Source organism: Fusarium venenatum, assembly GCF_020744135.1.
Source record: "Fusarium venenatum strain MPI-CAGE-CH-0201 chromosome Unknown EDB82scaffold_1, whole genome shotgun sequence".
Taxonomy (NCBI): Eukaryota; Fungi; Ascomycota; class Sordariomycetes; order Hypocreales; family Nectriaceae; genus Fusarium; species Fusarium venenatum.
Window position 1 is genome coordinate 5567327 of NW_027072129.1, and position 20629 is coordinate 5587955.

At 49.3% G+C, this 20629-nt stretch overlaps 2 protein-coding genes across 2 annotated transcripts; both read left to right on the forward strand.

Moving 5' to 3' along the window:
* Window positions 1-1457: 1457 nt before the first annotated feature.
* Window positions 1458-6232, forward strand: EDB82DRAFT_425651 (glycosyl transferase family 41-domain-containing protein; the record flags this gene model as incomplete). The annotated part of the gene is made up of 5 exons (XM_025730341.2): window positions 1458-2845; window positions 2908-3115; window positions 3216-4867; window positions 4934-5543; window positions 5597-6232. 5 exons carry the CDS (start codon window positions 1458-1460, stop codon window positions 6230-6232), a joined length of 4494 nt encoding a protein of 1497 aa, XP_025589476.2.
* A 4879-nt stretch (window positions 6233-11111) lies between these two features.
* On the forward strand, window positions 11112-11990 carry EDB82DRAFT_520627 (Homeodomain-like protein; the record flags this gene model as incomplete). The annotated part of the gene is made up of 1 exon (XM_025730339.2): window positions 11112-11990. One exon carries the CDS (start codon window positions 11112-11114, stop codon window positions 11988-11990), a length of 879 nt encoding a protein of 292 aa, XP_025589474.2.
* Window positions 11991-20629: the final 8639 nt, after the last annotated feature.

Consider the following 20629-nt stretch of genomic DNA (forward strand, 5'->3'; position numbering starts at 1 on the left):
ATGCATCTCTTTTCAAATCGTCAGAAAGTCTCCCTCAATACTCATTACTCAATATATAACTGGTATGTATGTATTATAGATAGCTGGACTAAGAGAACACTATATATATCTGGTGGCACTCTATCAACTTTGAGAGAAAAAAGAGCACTGACCTCAGTAGTGTTACCCCGGAAGTGCAACAGCATGGTAAAACAATAACTCGCAGTCATTCAAGAGAAAAAGTGTTGCATATGCCATTATAGATATAAATCATCAAGATATCTTCGATAGAACATTAAATATATATGCCTTGTAGAATAGATGTAATGCGAAGTAATGTCGGATTAGAGACCTTGCATAGCAAGATACACATGTGACAGCTGCTGGGCAAGTGAGCACTGACTTGGATTCAAGATCCATGTTTTATTGGCTCTAAACTCATCACTTTTTAAGCTGCTGGCCGTTCCCCAGTGTAATTTCTCTTCCATTTCCCTAGACCGGGGTACATTATGTCCCCATGATTGGATTGTTAATGTCTAATGACTTTGGCATCCATGCTGTGACAATTCAGATGTCGTTAATTGTTTTTGTGCATATTTTGTAGTTACTAGAGACAGGTGTAATAATCTATTCGATAAATCGTTTATGTCTAATATTAGTGCCAGGATTCGCATCCCATGAAACATGGAGGAGTCAGATGGACTTTTTGGCTTCCATAACTTATCGTCGGTTAGGATTGCCGTGGGTCGTTGGCGAAAGGTGGGCGGTACAAAGCAAGGGCTGTGTGGCAGAAGCCTGCTAGGCCAAGACTGTTGGTTGGTTATGGTGGTACCCCTCTTCAAGCTCAGCTCTGGGTCTCCGTTTCTCCCGCTTCAAAGTGGACCTAGACCTGGCCGTCAGTCAAATCGTGGTTTACTTTACTTTACCTTATTCAATCTGGCGCTACCTGTCGGGCAAACGAACGTGCCGATATTATACAATAGCTCGTTTGCTTATCTATTGTAAACATCGTACTTCGAACTTTCATTCTCAGGCGCATAATCCACACTTGCTTGTTTGATTGAGCTTTGACACTTTGGGCCTATTGACAAGCTCTCATGCCCTGTCACTACGACTCGAAACTCATCATTGCGGCCATGAACGCGACTGTTCTTTACTGTGCGACCTGATCTCGGTTTCATTTGCGATAGACTTAATAGGCCCTCCCCCGAGCAACGGGCGCGACCTACCAGAGCTTTGAAAAGACGAAACAGGGCTTCCTCACGGAATCTCGAAATTACCAGTCTTGCGCTGGCGCAACCCTCTCGCCCTTCTAACTTGCTCAGATGCTTGTCAGCAATCAACTCAATACTTTGATACCCAGCGTAGCCGCCAGCCATGCCCTTTGACCAACAGGCCATGCTCAGCCGCCATTTACCAGTGTCCTTCTTCCTGCTTTTCCAGTCAGTTTTGTTTCTTCGCCAATATACCCCGTTGTCATGTTGCCTCTCCTCAAAGTCCCCCCTCCTGCGATGACGCTGCCGCAGTCGAATTTCGATGCTACCATATTTCCGAATAACGACGCCTCCTCATTCAGTGACCACCATCTATATAATGTCGCATCGCCATATCAGCAATCATTTGCGATTCGCACCTCCCGACCTCAGCGAGTCAACAACTCATTTGGCTCTGGTTTCTACTCGCAACGCCAAGAATATCACCTCAGGCGAAAGACTCCGAACGGAACCATCGATGCCGGTTACGATGGATCACCATCGCCCTTCTCGCATGGCCCTCCACCTCCAAAACATCTATTTCAGCCTCGCTCGGCAACTGCTACAGCGTTCCCTTTAACCAGCCCGTCGATTCACCACCCTCGCTTCACCACTGAGATCGACCCTCACCATTCACCTTCAGCCGGCAACAAGGTGTTTGAAGATAACCTGCAAGCCCGTTCCAGGTCTTCCACCTGGGCTTATGCGGGCGATGCCGCACCGCACCATGGCGCCTTTCCTGGCAACTATTATGCCTTCCATCAAACTGAACCGCAATTCAGTCTATATGGCCAGCCCGAAACGCCTGGATTCCCAAATCTTTACCAGCCAGTGATAAGAGCTCACGAGTACAACGTCAGGGCATTCTGTCCGCCTCCAGTTGTCATGAACGAATCGTTGCCTTTCGGTCAACCGGCCACCCACATGCCCTGGAATTTTCACGCCCAGTCTGGTGTTATCCCCAGGCATGTTCAACAGCAAGCTCTTCGCCCTTTCCAGCATCAAGCTGTTCCCGGGATTGCACGCCCATCCTCTTTTTCTCATGCAATTGAAGCAGAACCCCAGGGCCACGCCGGCAATAACCTGGGTATGCCCATTCAATTATATACCGGAACTACTCATTTGAGCAGCTCCCAAGGGTTCAGAGAGAAAGTGATATTGCAGGCTCACAAGGTTTACATTGATCTTCTGGCATGCACACAAGCCATCCGAAAACCGAATCCGACCAGAAATGCATCAGGGCATAATACATCACCAAGGCTTCTCGTATACCCCAAGCCCCCGAAGCCGTCCTTGAGGGTCTCAGAGGCAGTTTTTGGGCACGAGGTTGCACATTTCAGGCCGTCCCAAGAAAATGAACACTATCAAGGATACAGCAGCAGGAGGCATTCGGTACATAACTTCTATGGGTCTTCAAGCAATTACTTGCCCATGGGAAATACGACTCCATTCACGGCAGCCAAGTCTACGTTGGAAGTGCTCAGTAACCTCTGCGAGCAGAGCAGCTGGGGTTGGATTGATGGAATGATGTTGGGGGGATGTCTCTACTATGGTCTGGAACAATATCAAGAGGCACTTGAATGGTTCTCGAGAATCCTTGCCCTTGACTCGAGGTAAACCTCTTCTCCCCATGTGAACTGTCAAGTGGCTGTTCATTAATCTAACTCTTTCGCAGCGATGTCGAGGCAATCACGAACAAAGCCGCCACTCTTTATTGCCTCAACCGTCAAGATGAGGCCGAAAAACACTGGATTCGAGCTGTCGAGGTGCAACCCAGTTATCTAGAAGCCGTTGAGCATCTAGTTGGTCTGCTATATAAGAAGCGAAGTAAGGAAGCTGTTGATATTATCGAACATATCCAGCGCGCCCTAAGAATATCTTCAGTATGTAGTTCGCAACAAAAAGACACTACCGAGCAGCCAAAAAAATATCCCCATACAGGCTGTTGCGGTTTGCGGTTACCATATAGCTAATACAACACAGGTGCAAGATCAGCGACATGGGACTCAGGGGCTTCAGGGCCAATTAGCGAAGACTCCTGGCTTTGCATCAAGTGGTTACGCACTGCCCGCAAAAGAGAATGGACGCATACTGGCTCTGATACATGCAAAGGGGACCATGCTATACAGTCTTAAAGAAATCAACAGGGCATCAGAAGCATTCGAGGAGGCCGTGCTAATCAGTGTTGGTCGCCGAATGACTAGCATACAGGATCTTGTCCGTCAGATCCAAACAGCGTTGTCACCAAAAGAGGGTTTAGTATCGAATGGGCAAGTCGGTTACAGTACGCGGCCTTTGTTACTTCCTCCTGAGCGTGCTCGTCACACTGCACAGCTGGTTTTTGGTGGCAATGGAGCTCTGCCAGGACTGCAGCATGTGCCTGAAGGCTCAACTAAGCGAGCGGCTGTACAGACAACAAGCAACTCACTACTATCGCTGGCAAAGATATTTCAGGATTCCTTATCGACGGGGCAAGGGGTACCGAACATCCTGCGGCGCCCTTCGGGGGTTGAAGATATCCTAGCTCTCTACTATCTGTCTTTGTCCCTCCAGGAAAGTCCTTCTACGGCCAACAATGTCGGCATTCTCCTTGCTGGCGTGCAACAGGCCACATCCAACCCACCAAGACCAAATGTGGATGCCCCCTCTCATCCAGGTATTCCCGGAATTGTGCCAGGAAGTGGTCTGGCGTTGGCTTTGGCCTATTATCACTACGGCTTGCGTTTGGATCCCAAGCACGTACATTTACACACAAATCTGGGAAGCTTACTCAAAGACATTGGTCAATTGGATCTCGCTATCCAAATGTACGAACAGGCGGTATCATGCGACGGGACCTTCGACATTGCCCTGACTAACCTCGCCAACGCTGTAAAGGACAGGGGACGCATTAACGATGCAATCTCGTATTATAAACGGGCAGTCAACTCAAATCCCGACTTCGCCGAGGCTGTTTGCGGTCTCTCTACCGCTCTCAATTCGGTTTGTGACTGGAGAGGCCGAGGTGGGGTCATACTCAAAGCTGGGAGATACGATCGATGGCATGTTGATGGCGATGGTCAGCTTATCGATGCTCGAGCTACTGGGCATGAGGATGGCCTCGTAAGCCGTGTTGTTCGCACCATCAATCGTCAGTTGAGCGAGGCATCACATTGGGGGCGTGGTATCCTCGACGATAACCGTATCGCTACTTTGGCGCAACAGATCCAAGATCTTGGCCTGGGCGAACCACACGAGGTTCAGCAAGGTCTGAGAAATTGGAGGAACAAGCGATGGGAGGGTGCACGCGTCGTTCGCTTGGTAGAGCGCGCGACTCGTGCAACTCAATGGAAGTGGTATCGAGATCGTTACATATCGCCTAACCAAGCACCCGCTCGGTACACTCGCATCCGTTTGCCCAACGGCCTTGCAGTACCTTCAGCGCCTACAGTCCTGCCCTTTCATACATTCACATGCCCCCTATCTGCGAAAAACATACGACTCATTTCTCAGCGCAATGGAATCCGAATATCCTGCTCAACATTGCGATTGCCATGGTTACCTTCGACAGTCTACCGTCCGCCTCCTCCCCCGAACCCTCATTTGAACATAGGATATGTGTCATCAGACTTTAACAACCACCCTCTAGCTCACCTGTAAGGTTCCCCAATATTTTACATGTGTATTTTGAGATGCTAATCGCGTTTGATGAACATTTTTAGAATGCAATCAGTATTTGGATTCCATGACCCTCAGCGTGTGCGCGCATTTTGCTACGCTACGACGGCGAGCGATCGGTCTATCCATCGACAGCAGATCGAACGTGAGGCTCCTGTCTTTCGCGACGCCAGCAGTTGGCCTGCAGACAGACTAGTCGGACAAATTATTAGCGATGAGATTCACGTCCTTGTAAACCTCAACGGCTATACACGAGGAGCTCGCAACGAGGTCTTTGCCGCACGACCTGCACCAGTTCAAATGTCTTTCATGGGCTTTGCGGGTACACTAGGTGCTGAGTGGTGCGACTACATATTAGCAGATAGCACAGCCATTCCTCCCGAGACGCTACGACCGTGGCGTGGGAACTCCAAGGTCACCGATGTGTTTCAGGATGAGACGGAGGGTGAAGGAGAGGATTGGATGTACTCGGAGAACATCATATTCTGCCGAGATACGTTCTTCTGTTGCGACCATGCCCAATCTTGTGACCAGGGTGAACGGTTGATCACTTGGGAACAAGAGCAGCAACGTCGCTGGAAGATGCGAAAGGAAATCTTCCCTGCCCTAGCCAATGACACTATAATCATGGGCAACTTCAATCAGTTGTACAAGGTAGGTTACTAATAGCCCAACGTGTTCCTTTAACCTGTTGCTAACTCGTTAAGATCGAACCTACTACATTCAGAACATGGTTACGAATTCTGGCGCAGGTTCCGAAGGCGGTGATATGGCTTCTTCGCTTCCCCGAGTTAGGAGAAACCAACCTACGGCGGACAGCAAAGGAATGGGCCGGGGAGGAAGTCGCCAGCCGCTTAGTGTTTACTGACGTTGCGCCAAAAAGTCAGCACATTTCAAGGGCTCGAGTATGCGATTTGTTTCTCGACACCCCAGAGTGCAATGCTCATACAACGGCGGCAGATGTTCTTTGGTCAAGTACGCCTTTACTTACACTTCCTCGTTATCCTTACAAGATGTGCTCTCGAATGGCGGCGTCAATCCTCAAGGGTGCCCTGCCAAAATCGGACGAAGGCCGACAGGCTGCAGCCGAACTGATTGCCGGGGGCGAAGAAGAATATGAGCAGCGTGCAGTCAAACTTGCCAGCCAGCTTACTTACACAATGTCAGCGAGTGGCTATGGTCAGGGAGAGGGTCGTCTGGCCGAGATACGCAAGTTGTTGTGGGAAAGCAAGTGGCATTGCGGGCTATTCAATACAAGAAGATGGGTTGATGATGTTGAGACGGCGTATGAGGAAGCATGGCGACGATGGGTCGCTGGCGAAGGTGGCGATATTCATCTATGAACAAGGGCGATGAACGAGCTAATTTTACTTGATAACGGGCATGGGAAGTGTGGTTGTCAGATCAGGAAACCTGGCGAGCAGCCGGTCGGGCGTTTTAAACAAGAAAGGAGATGCATGGGTAAGCTACGGCATGACACGACGGGTCTGACTAGGAATGGCGTTTGGAGCATGTTTTCATATTTAAGATTTGAAGATGCGGTTGGGCATTGTGGCTCGCGGCAAACTGAGGGATCGGTTCTGTGTATCTGAGAGTCCCAGTTCATCGACACCCGTTGCGCTGCCCGGTTATGAAAGCGAACGGCCACCAAGGTTATTGCCGACTAATCCACTTTATTTGGGACGACCCAGAAGTCTGGGTGGACAAAAGCATAACTACCCTGCCGCTTGCAACTGATCATGTCTGCATATGTTGACGTTCTTGTGTCGACTGCAGCTCTGTGTACCCACCCATACTACCAAACCACTAACTAAAACAGCCAAGTAAGACGTAAGTGTTTGTAGTCACGCTCGTAGGTAAAGAGCGTCGGTGGTTTCAACGAAAGGTCAAGCAAACCGTCTTGGTGGTGAAGTTTCAGGTAAGTACCAAAGGTATAGGGTGAGTGGCCTCTCGATACGACACATTCGGTAGTGAGGTTACAGAAACAGCTGGGTCAGAGAAGAGGAGAAGCTGTAAAAGGAAAATGATGTGACCACATCCGAGCTGAATCAGGGTACCTAGCGAGGAAACTGTGCAACACGACAGGGGAAGAAGACATGCTATTGGACAAGCGAAATGACAACTGAGAAGCCAGCTGAGCTGAGCTGAAAGCCGTTGTCCGTCTCTCTTGGCGTAATCCCAAAAGGGCTTGGTATTCAAAGGGACGCCGACGCCACAACGTTTTTTCCCTCCCATGTTTGCTGTTTAGCGGCCGAGGTTCACCTGGAGTAGGTAGAGTACCAGGTAGAATTAGGGGCTCCATCAACGTCTGAGCGGGGAGGGACTATTGCCAATATCGTCATCTGCCCTGCCCACCAGTAATCTATCCCCTGATTCGAGTAGGATGAAGTAGCAGTTTCTAGAGTATGAGGGTCAGGAGGTGTGAAAGGCACATGGAGCCCTACGACAGTAACTCTCTGAAATAATCAATACTCAAGAGGAACTACTCTGGTAATTGTGGGAATAGAGACCATCTGGAAACACAGCACAAGTGGCCCTCCCCTATTCACAGCAGTCAACCCAAATCCACGACCAGGGGAGCGAGTCAGATGTCGTCACTCAACGCCGACGAAAGGATTCAGTTGGTTGAGATATGGAGTTGGTGGTCCTCCCTTATGCCTGAGCGTTCTGCGCTGTGATCCCGAATGCGTGGGCTGATCCGAGCTCAACGGACGCCAATTGTCCATCTTGCCTTGTCGACTTGCAGGGCTTACCTAGTTCGAGCTTAGCCGCGCCCGTTTTTGTTTTTGTTTCGTTTCGTTCGGTCGTAGTGGTTCCCTACTAAACCATGACCCTTGCCTTGCTCCTCTAATCCTGGCCATGGCCATGTTGTTATTCTCCGCATCTTAAGAGACTTGACGGGGCGGGCTATAACGTTAGTACTTTAGGGGGACGAAAGGGTAAGAAGCGATAGGGTCTCAGGGTTCTCGCTGTTTAGATTTACAATTAGACGGAATACGACATTCGCCCTCAGATCGTCTAGATGGGGATGGCAGCAATCTTATTTTGCCATGACAGTGCAACGGTGGGTGATCAGACGAGTCAGGTATTGGAAGGTCACCGTTGCCAGGGATTAGGACAAGTAGGGATACCCTTAGATATATTCATGCTTGGGAGCAAGTAGCTCATGTGCTGCTGTCCTGTCCTCAATCAAACCAAGGTGAGGGTCAAGCAAACCATTCGTCGATGTACTTACCTGCTACCGATTTGCATATAAATGAATGCATCTGCCTCAACTTGGACAGAAAAGCACGGGCGCACCGTCATCCTCATCGCGAACTCCCTGAGCCAAGCCGAACAGCGTCGGGAGTACTCTGTCAAGAGGCCCGACGTGGTAGTATACAATGGCAGAAGCGTCGCAGTGAACTCCACCGATCAGCCGGGACGTCCAAGTTGCCGCAACCCAAGTTGAACGTATTGATTGTACGGCAGCCCATGCTTGTTGGAGAAGAGCAGTGAGTGCCGTAGCGTAGCGTTCTTGAAGCCCGAAGATCCCAAGCAGGTGGCTCAAGACAGCAGCCACCCGTTGTCGATGATCGCCCTACCTTTGACCCTTGCCCTGACCGTTCCATTCTCTCCGCTAGAGTGTCTATGCGCAGACCGAAAAGGTCCACAGCACACGCGCTGGCAGCGATGGCGACGGTGAGGCCTGGAACCATGGTAGCGTGGGTCATTGGCATTGAAACGAAACGAAACGACTCAGTTTGATCAGCTAACTAACAGTCACTTTAATTGTCATGTGCTCCGTGCAATCCATATACTCAGAACTATTCATGATACTACTCACCAATTATAGCTCCATACAAACTGAAGATCGGAGAGCGTTTGTTTGTTTGCTTCCTGCTGGTGGCTGGAAACAGGTCCAATGTCATGTCGAGTCTTGCACGCCAAGTCTGTATAAAGCGCTACAAGCACAGCTGTAGCGACAAAAGTTCTTGTCGGCTCTATCCAGCCTGAAGATCGTAGAAGAGATTTGTGATGTATCGTGTGAATAGGCGCTTGAGTACGTCCACCCACGTAAAGCAGTGGCGCGAATGTAGGCAGGAAAGCTGACATACATAGAGGTATGGAGAAAGAAATGGGTCTTGCCATTGTTTCCGGGCCATTACAAAGTGAAAAGACCGAGGGTTTGATAGTGGTCATGATAAATGCTGGTCGAGCAAGTTCCATAAAGGCAGAAGGAGGCAGAGCAAACCTACAAGGTCAAGAACCAGCAGATGGACCCCGCAACCATTGAAGTTTGGTGGACAAGATACTTTCCTAATGCGACAGATGGTTCTAGGCATCAGGAAAGCAGAGGCTGGAATTGGAAGACTGCTTTCAGTGGCTTGGCTTGACTTGACGGCAAGGTCCGAGAGAGTTGGGCCGATGACTGACAGCATTGCTATGGTTATGTGAACTATCACTTTGACGATGAAGTCGGTTGACCAGTTAATACCGGCTACGCTATACCCGTCGACCTGCTCCCTCCATCAATAGGAGAAGAGGGCTTGCTTGCTACCGGTTGCGTTGGACGATGAGGAGAGAACAGCAATTGTGAAGTTTAACGTACCTGTCAGCCATACATGATACGCTCAACAGGATGCAATTACGTTGGCAACGCATTGTCACTCACCTACCCAGATATTGAGTTTGATTCTATGACTGGTTGTTGGGTGTATGGAATAGCCTCCCTTTCAAAGTTAAGTTGTTGTTATGCCGACTGACGGGCATGTGAGTCGATATTGCCGGTTAAAGACCGTTCACGCGCACATGATGCCTGTGCGAGTTTGTATGGAAACATAGTACTTAGGAATATCTGTAGAAATTCAGAGGGTAACTCTGGGCTTTGTTGGCATTCCGCGCAATGTGTTGCGACGCGATGGACCCGTAAAGATGCAAGGTTTTGTTGGATATTGATAGCGGCAGGGTCTATAATCGAATTGAGTCCAGTCGAGCCCAGTCGAGTCGAGCCTAGGTCAAGAAAGGGACGAGGTCAACCGGTTACTACTAGACGGGTACGGTTCGAGACGGGTATCCGCACAGAACAGCGAGGTAGGAGGGTATTCATCGCATCCGGTCAACGTTGAACCAACCAACTACAACAGTAATAGATAGCCACAGCGACATGGATATTAACAGCAACAGTAATAACATCGCTACTGTGGGAATGACAGCCAACAACAACAATAACATGTACTCTACCAGTCAATCACTCATTACCTTCCATATCGCTTTGACGGCAGCGGGTCAAGACACTTAGCCAATCCCGTCACGATATGAGACCTTTTCGTTGAGTGATGGTAGGGTTCACCCCTCCACTGAAGGTTAAAGCATCCACTGGCTCCAGATATGGGTACGTAGTGACCGGGTTCGGGCAGTTCAGGTGGATGTTTCTGATCTTTACACCCTGTGGAGATGTGCCGCGCCCTAAAACATTGACACACCCTCCACAACACACACCACACCACACCTCGATTGATTTGACATAACCCAGATTCACGCCCCCCCTGGTAAAGAGCGCCACTATGTAGCGTGCCTAGTGCAAACCAGTTCAGGTTCAGTTCATTTCAGGTCGCTTCAGTGCAATGCAATGCAGTAAACTCGACAGCGGCACCCGTAAAGAAGAGGCATCCTGGTGGCAGATCAAGAAACTTTGTTGACTGGGGTGTCAAACCCTCCAAAAAGCTACCAGAAGCCAGAAGCTCGGTCGGTCACTCCTTCTTTTTCCCCACCACACACCCCCCCTTCCTGTTCCTCTCTTTCTCTTCTCTTCTCTTCACCTCACACCCGGTGTCACGATTTTACTTTTCCCCATACATTGCACACGCTTCATACTTTCCTTCCGCCCCATCTAACTATTCTATACTATCCCAATTCATCCATCGATCCATCATCCTTCCTCTTCTCACGGATATTTTATCACCCTACCTCCCTCCTTCTGAATCAAGATCTCTTCCCCTGAGCCTCATCTCAACTCATCTCAACACAACTCAACTCTATCTATTCTATACTTTTGCACTCTGCACTCTGCACTTCCACCATCAACAAGCTTTAACTCTAATATTAATCAAAACACAAACCAACCAGCGTACACACATTTTAATATTTCATCCGCTCGTCCTATTTAAACCAGCCAACGTCTCCCAAACAGCCTCTACCAGCACCCCAGACTCTTCGTCTTCACTCACTCGCCCAGTCAACATGAATTCGAATATTCCCCCTCACAGACGAGGACCTTGGTCCCAGCAGGAAGATCACTGTCTGATGAACCTTGTCCATGAAATTGGCCCTCTCAACTGGGTTCGCATTGCTCAGAGCCTGGGTTCACGATCACCAAAGCAATGTCGCGAGCGTTACCACCAAAACTTAAAGCCAACTCTCAACCACGAGCCTATCACACCTGAGGAGGGCCGCCTGATTGAAGATCTTGTAAAACAACTTGGAAAGCGCTGGGCCGAGATTGCCCGCCGCCTCCATGGACGAAGTGACAATGCTGTCAAGAATTGGTGGAATGGAAGCCAAAACAGACGGATTCGATCAGATCGTCGCCGTGCCACCCACGGCCACGACGACTACTATTCTGCAAACCGACATGGACTATCTATCTCGACAACACCCGTTCACCATATCCCAGGAGCACAGTTATCGCCCATGCAAGGGCCTATGATGCGTCACACTGGTGGATCTTGGATTGAAGCTCCTCTTCCTTCACCCTGTTCCTCCGATGGTGCCGAATCCGAAACTGGATCTAACTACACCACATCACCAGCTCACCACTCCGTTCCTCTGTACAGGCCTGTTGAGTTGCCGCCACTCCGCGGTCACTACTCCAGCCATGGTGATCCCAGGCTCCCGCTCCCCAGTATCAACGCTGCCCCTCTCCCTTCATACGGGGACAGGCTACCTACAGAGCGAGGAGAGTACAAGCCGGCATATCCTTCACCATACGGTATCCCAGGACAAAAACAGTTGCCTACTGCACCGAGCTCGCCCGTACAGCAGCAGTCCCAGCCTCAGTGTCAAGCACAGCCTCGATCAGAACAGGACTCTCGCATGCGCCTGCATTCCCTCTTGGATTAATTGTTCAACCCCAACGCGCTCAACGACTTCGCCTTGTGCCGAGCTATGTATAGAGGAAACATTGGCGGGCATACAAGACATTTGATTTTGACAAAGGAAAGATACCAGGCGTTTTAAGGGACAGGTACGGAGTTAGGTGCGATCATGGCTGTCTATTTACATCACGTTCATGACAAAGCGAAATGTCACAGGACCCAGGGGCTTAGCCAAATGCTTTTAGTGCTTTTAACACAACCAATATATTTAATGAACTCAACTAAATCTTGACTCATGATTTCCTTTGCTATTCTTGTGACTGAGATATGTTGTCGAATAATCGATCTCTCCGTCTGCAAGGCTCATGGTACAAGGTACAACGAACGGACAGCGTTTTAGTATCGAATTTGCTGCCCGTTCGGATACGACCGTGCAGTGAACGCATTGTCCAGAAGCCTTGACAAACGCACAATCCAACAGAAATGCCTGACAGGCGGAAGTGACACTGGAATGTGGCAACGCATGGACACGAATTTACAAGGCAGACGATAGCAGAGTTTGTACTGAAACATGCGAAATAGAGTTAGGTTGGCAATCATTGTCCAACAAGAGCCCCAGCAACATGACTGGGCGACAGAAACAGAAGATTGTTATCATATCCGATCTGAAATCTGTATCAGTAGTCGGTCTCTCTCTTGGTAGCATGCATTGATTACAGTAGAGGGAGAGCGACTGCGCTAAGCCAATAGAGACGGCACAGGGGATCTACGGTGATCTATTCTGGGGGGGGGACTTGGGGACCTGGGGAGGGGGGTTAAGTGACTGCATTGTCGTGAGTTCTTTTTACTCCCTACGAATACCAAGATCCAAATGCAAAATCTCGATTTGGCCCCCCCTGGTCCACTGTCAACAATGGCTGAACGCATCTTTTTGAAGCCTAGCCTGGGCCAAGCCAAGCTAAACTCGGCGCAACACGACGCAACGCAACGCAGCATGACACAACTCAGCTCAGCTCAATTCAGCTCCGGGCACATGAAGATGGGTGCTTTATTCCCCGCTGCATGTCCTGTCCTGTCTTCTGAGCCCGTCGTTGAAGCGTGTTTCTGTTTTAGCTGTTATAAGATGGGAGAGGAGGAGGAGGAACATCCATCCTATTAGCATAGGATAGCGCAATACCAACACCGTTTGGCTTGCGCCCGGGCTGCTCAGGCCCAATAGGGAACCCTTCCTTCGGGGAAGGCGCTTTGATTCTGTTTCTTATTCCTGAAATACTGGTATCGATCCGTCGATCCACTAGCCAGCATAGACTTAGCCTTGCTTGCACCTTGACCTGGTCAACCTGCCATGCATGGGCACGTAGCTACTTTACCTGATTCAAATCGTCAGGTCGACCAATGCTGATCGATGATTGATGGAGGCATCTGATTGCAGACCAGACTAGAGAACCGGCTCGACGGTGTCCCGAATCAAGGGACCATGCTCATGCTTTGGTCTAGGGAGCTTGCGAGAAGACTAGTCCAGAGTTGGCAACACAGCATGGCCCAACCGGGAAGTTTGACCAAGACAAGGTTGCATCGTGTGCCGTGGGTGTGATTGTTTTCTGTCAACGCGCAACGCTTTTTCCCTTTCCCTCTCTTTCTCGGCGCCCAAGGACACGGGTATCTGGAGCAGCATAGAAAAAAGATGGAGGGGCTATTGATCATGGGTATTGGTGGAGAGATCGGGGAGCCGCCAACAGCCCCGGGCCGTGTGCTGTAGTGAACAAAATACGTATTGATTTGACTTGTCTTGTCTGACCTGTTCCGTCTTTCTTCTCCCTTTCTCTAGTCTACGTGCCGTTATTCTTGTTTCTTTTTTTATTTTATTGCCGGCCGGCCCTTACGTAGTGATGCATAGAAAAGAGTCATGGTGATGGGACATAGGATCAGTCGTTATTCCCGCACCGTGGGCTAATAATGAAGCTTACCTCGCTATCTTACTGGTTCTTCGGACTTTTTCTCTTCTCCATCAGCCTAATGACCATTTTTGTTTCGACTCAGACATGGATTAGTTTGTTTTTTTGCTTCTTTTATGTAGGTGCGCCCCAACCCCCCCTTGTCGTCCCTCTCATCTTGCCTGCCTGACTCAAGTTCAAGGCAGGCCAAGACCTGGCCTGGTCAGGTCAGATCATGTCTAATCAGGTCAACAACAGACAACGAAACGACCTGGTAGACAGGGCCCAGGGGCAGATCCAGGTCCAGGTCCTGGTCCACGCGACAATAACAACCGTGAGTTGAGCCTTGTTCGCAATCTTAACCGCATGTTCATCCAGTCGCTCTCATCCGTCACCTGTCACGTCACATCCAGCCTAAATGGATGGGACTGCACATCACTTTGATTACCCACGTAGTCGGGTTGGGCTGGGATCGTGAGTCTCACTTGACACAAAATAGATGGGATTTTGTGGACTGACTGATGTCTGTGAAGACAAAAGAACGAATACAATCAATTGAATGGTTCACTAGACTAATATTGGGGGTACATCGCAATCTAACAAAAAGCCATTTTGGAGAGGGTTCTTCACCTTTACCGTTACTCTGGGGCCAGCTGATGTCAGGGTCGGCACTCGAATGTAGATGTCCACTTGGACGGGAGCCAATCTTGGTCTTGCTCATCGCCTTGGTGTCGATCCCGCACGCAGGCGAGCAGGAGGAGCAGGCAAGGGTTGTGGCAGCGGCCGACATGCAAGCTCCGTAGCAAATTTTCCGGGCTCTTGAACCAATCACCCGGAAGGGATTTGGACCCGACGATGCAGGAATCCATGTCTTTGTCATATATGCGCATCTCACAAAAGACGACTATAGGGGTTTGATGCGATTGCCATGGGGAAAGATCTCCCAATCTCAATCTCCCTCCGACTCCAGTATGACGTGCCTGAGGACAACAGTCCGAACGGCTTCGGAGGAGGAAGATCTTTATCAGCATTGAGCAGTCAGTAAGTATCCTGGGTGTTACATGACACAATTATCTGGTGTTGCAGTCATGCAGCCCCTCCGAATACTGGTTTGCCGCATCTTCACCTTGGGCTGTGTAATCATGGTGCGACCAATGTTTCTATTTTCTGATCTGATCCGAACTACTAACCAAGAGGTACTGGTTCCATGACCATGGTACAGTATGTGTGAAACCGTCCTCATCCATGGGTAACGCGGTTGTCTGTCAACCAACGTCGCTGCCGTACAGTAGCCCCAACGGCCATCAGGAGGGGCAAGACGAACCTAGGCACCTATGAAGGAGGTGGTGTTGTCGTTGTACCCAGCTGGCTGAGCTGCACCCTTGCTCGGGATATACCAACACCATTGATTGATTGGATATGAGAACAAGCTGACATATTCTATTAATTACCGCTACCTTTTCATGTACATTACATGCACGCAACGCACATGGACAAGGTCGTTATTGTTCAAATTACCAACCATGGATACTAACCTGTACGTGATTTACTTGGGTCAATAGTTCCAGCCTCACCATCGGAGTCGCCATTACCGACAATCAGAAGGAAAAGAAAAGAGAAGAAAAGAGAAGAAAAAAGACGAAACCCAACGCAGCCCCAGCCTCAGAGAAAAAAGCAACATACATCTATGCCACAGGGTTCTTCTTCTCTATTTGCATGCAACACATTTACCCAAGGAAGCAAATAAACTATGGGACCCTACTACCTACCGTCTCAGGGGACCCTGCCCCGACTATTCGGGTGGGTGTACAGCGAACCTGGACTAGGTAACAGTTTACGATGTTACGGTACAGGGTAGTAATGTCACCGATGAGGCGGGCTGCCCGTTTCCATACACACATAACCCAGCCAGCTGAGAGTTGGAGGCAGGGTTCTTGGCGGACCGCCGACGACATTCGGGGTGGCTCACATGAAACCAGGACGTTGCATTCTGTCGATGACGATTACGAAACGCATAAACAGCAGAAGACTCCAAACCCAAAATTCAGGTCAAGCTAGAACAGAAGGTGATGAAGAAGATCCATGGATTTACAAAAAGCAAAAAAAAATAATGAAAAAGAGATTCATACCACAACGTAGGTATGCACATACCTGCGATAACTCTAACTTAACATTGCCGGACGGACAGCAGAGCAAAATGTTACCTCACCTGCAGTATCTCTCGCAATCTAGGTAAAATACGAAACGACCCAACAACCTGTGAATGTGTAACGTGTAGCACACCTACCTACCTCATGTGGTGTATTGACTGGTATTAATTATGCTTCACTTGTCTTGTTAACCGCCGTTGCATCCCGACTGAAGCATGCGTCTACTTGGCTGGCTAGCCCCTGGTCCTCTCTTAAAAACTGCATGCCTCAGCAACATGGACTTTTTCAGAATACCTTCATCCTGGTTGAACCTAGATGGATTGCGATCTTCAACCGCCTAAATTAAAAATGAGTTTATCCTTGGCTAGGCAGATCGTCTTTGCACACCCCTAATTAACAACAAAAATTCCATTCCCATGATTCATACCTTGGGTAGTGTGGAGCGATTGTAATTCAGTTCAGTTCAATTTTCGGATCAAGATAGAATAATCAACAATACCCATCTCCTTGGTATCTGCGACAGGGCTAGGTGATCCATATATAAGTGTGGTGAAGGCAGGTACGTATTGCCGGGATTTACAACGGCAGTCTCAACGGTTTCTTTTTTTCTCTACAATTAGTGATCGCCAGGGGTGCTCAGTGTCACGTCACGATACTTACAGTACACTTGTAGTGTTGTGTTCGTAAATGTTTCTCATGTGCTCAGAAGGAGCTTGGGCCATCTCCCGAAGAATTTCGGGCGCCCGTTGCGCTTCGGTCCTGGGGAGGGTTGAACAATCATTGGCTTGTATGACTCTGATCTGCCATCAAGTGGACCATCGCCAATCATAATGAACCCTGGAACCTTGTCCTTGTCGAGAGAATGATCTTCCTTGATTATCTGGGTCCCTGCCCCTGTCCCTGCCCTGCCCTTGTCTTGGACCTTAACCCCTGTCAAGCTGATGCTTTTCCTTCTTTCCCTGGTCCTTCCACCGTTCTGGTCTCCTGTCACTGAGACATGCACGCTTTGGCACTCTGCTGTTCGTAGCGGAGTGGCTTTGCTGTAGATGGACGATCAGACCGTTGCCGATCGGGGGCTATGGGGTCCATTGTTTCCATATCATGTATCCAGCCAGGTGTCCAAAACAAAGCAAGGGTTCATCAAGCACAAGCACAAGCACAAGCACAAGCACAAGCACAAGCACAAGCACAAGCACAAGCACAAATCACAGGTACAGACTGATCTGTTCTGTCCTGTACCGTTACGGTCTGTACCTGGAGACAGAACCATTCCTTTCATCGGCCAGGCTCACCTTTAGCACGCTTCATTTCGCCGATTGCGCGACTCAGAATCCTACAACAACCTTGGAAAATGACTTTTCTTCCCCTTGACGCTTCGGGCTTCATAAAAAAACGGTTGAGGCTATCGTGGTTCTATCGACACATCGACCACCGCTTGCGGCTTAGGGCGTGCCGCTATTTGATTGACATCGAGTCAGCCACAGATGGGATGTTCTGCTCATCAACGACAATGACCCATGATGCCAAATATCTTGGCTCGATTTGGAGCAAGGGTCATGAATCCGGCTAAGAGGCTCCACTACCGCTCCCGCTCACCGTTGGCTATATCGACTCCCCTCTCTGCTTCCCCTAACTTGCTTTGTTTTAGCGGATCAGAGATGACTCTTGCTGGGGAGACCCCTGACCCTGAGCTTGAGCCTGACCTGGCGCTGGCGTTGGCGTTGGCCCTCACCTAAGAGTCAAGAGTCAGAATGAACCCTCTCCAAGACTTGTCTGTGTCGTGTTCCTTGTCCGTTCTTATCCCGGCCGCCCCAATTTTCTCTTCTCTACCCGCCCATAACCAACCCAACCTAGTGGGTAGCAGAAAAAATAGCCTCCTAGGTCTTAGGGTATAAAAATAAGTAGTCTAAGAACTATAGTCTAAGGAGCATAAAATGACCTACTAATTTCGTCTCTTATGCTCCCAGCGGTCGATTTTTCTGATACCCTGGCGCCAACCTTAGATTCTCTGCCGCTACCGCTGCTACTGCTGTGTTGGGCTGAACTGACTGAACGTAATCAAGAAGGGCCGTTGCAATGGTCTCAACCCGGATCTTGGGTAGGTTCCATTACACCTCATCTCATCTCATCTCATCTCCCTGGTACAACGAAGAAAAGGAACCTGCTGCATGCATACACAGATCCTTCCGAGTAATGTACGATCCCTCGCACATTTTACCCCGAAGCTGTGACGATTCATCTTTACCATCGGCCGTTGCTGCATCGTAACCTTAATACTGTGGTTCGTTGGGTACGTCATGGCGATTATCTCGGTGCGATATAGAGGTCGTCTACGATCTCTCCGTCGCCCATCACTGGTGAACGATCGTACGCAGCACAAAACGTGTGCTGGCAAGCTAGAGAGCCTTGCATTAAATTGCATGCAAAAATCCCCATCGCACAGCACTCTACGTGTTCAATTTTTTACACATAGTATTTGACTCTCATTCCATGTTTCTTTGTTCTCCTTGCATCTTTCCTTCTTTAGTGTTGATGATGGCGCGATAGCGGAACGATATTATCGTAAGATGGGCGATTAAGCAAAGGGTAAACTCTATGACAGACTACGAGTGATGCAGTGCTCTAGATCAACCACGATCTCCTTGGGTAGTTATTGCTCTCTAGCACACGTGGAAATAGACTGCCGCTGGGTGATCATTCCGTGCTACTCGATGGGACATAGCACAGGTGCCATGTCCTAGGTCTAGTACCATAGCGTTTTGATAAGAACTACTACTGTGGTTTATTTCCAAAACAGTAGATTGTGTTGGTGTTTCTAACCCAATTTTCCCTCCATTATGAAGCTAATAGGTACTGTGGAAAGTGAATACCTGCTTCCCTGCCGTTTGCATAGGTGACAAATCCATCAGCGCCTTTACGACTAGAAGCGTCCAGATTGGCCTGCCTATCTACATCCAGAGATAGTCGATCAAGGGCTTACGCTGTAAGTTTTCTACTCAAAGCCCCTGCACACATCATGACGAATTTCCTTTTTAGTAGTTTGCTGTTACTGCTACAGGATAGGCATGGTCTGTTGATTAAACTGCACGGGTAGACTACGTGCCGTGTTGCAAAACCGGCCCTCCGTGTCGGGTATTGCGGGCTATCTCCCAAGATTAGTAGACGGGAACCAACCGGGCATGCAACCCGGAAGTCGTGCAGAGGTAGGCGCCTCGAAAAGGAGTTGAGGACGGCAGGGAGGAAATAGAGAACAGGGAGATGACACGGTCCAATTGAATCAAAGTTAGCAAACAAAGAGATAAACCTACACAAATTGTTTGGAGTCTTGACGGTTGACTCTCTATCCGACTTTCTAACCTAGAATAGAGAGGGGTGCCCGAAACGTTGAACTGGAGGGACGGGCTGGTGCAAGACTCTATGTCAAATGTCATAGGTAGGGCAGCGCTTCCTCACGGGGCTGCACTGCTAATCCTTCAGCAGCCAGTCATCAGAGAGATCGGGCGGACCCAGAGATCTGGTTTCAGCGCTCTCGCTTATCGACTCACGGGATCGGAGAGGGTTCAGGAAGGTTGCCCGAGGAAGTGCAGGGCCAACAGATCCGCCACCAGCTAAGTTGCAGTTGTAGTTGCGCTAGTCCTTCCTTAGTCATCTCACTGAATGCCCTGAGGCACCCCCTAACACTTTGGGACCTAGACATTTCATCTCGTCACATCACATCACATCACACTGCACACCAGCTAATACTGTATTGGCAGGATATGCATCAAGAAACCTTATTCCTTCTTTTTTGACGTTGGCCGATGATCTCTCTGAGAACGGATGAGAGGATCGCAACGGTTCAATTACCCATTAATCCATTATTTCATTTTATGTGATCGATCTGACGTATGCATTATTTGTTCAGTCCAATCCAGTCCAGTTCCAAGATCACCAGGCCGGTAATGTCTCAATGGTCATCGCTACCTACCTACACTATAATATCTACCATACAGAACAAAGTCTTGACAAATACAACAGACAATACTCAGAACACCATGCATTCCTCTCCAGCCCAGGCACAGCTACAGACTTTGTTAGGCTATCGGTCGACAAACGGTATGCCCTGGTCTAGTCTACCTACAGCACTATCTGTATCTAATCTAGTTGCCATGCTGCGCTATACCATGCCATGTCGTTGTTGAGGGGATAGACACTTTGTTGCCTTACCCGTCCCGTTGATGGGTTCCTAGACTAGTGACAATCACATTCCTGCCTACCCGCTGCCGACCCAGAAGTGATACTCGATCCAGACACTCGATGAAGTAGCATTCCTGTCGTCGACGCCACTCTTGTGCCGTTCGACCTCTTTCAACCTTAGTTTGTGAATTGCCCGAACTCTAAGCACAATAAGGTTCTGCACCGGCGCTTTTGTCCGAACTGACAGGCTTGACACTGACACTGACACTGACACTGACACTGACACTGACACTGACACTGACAAGTTGGTTATAGCCTTCTCCAGGTTTGTCCAAACCAGCAGTCTGACTTGTTCCTCTAGAGCTAGATCCCGTCCTGCCGTCGAGACAGCCTCAACCGTACCC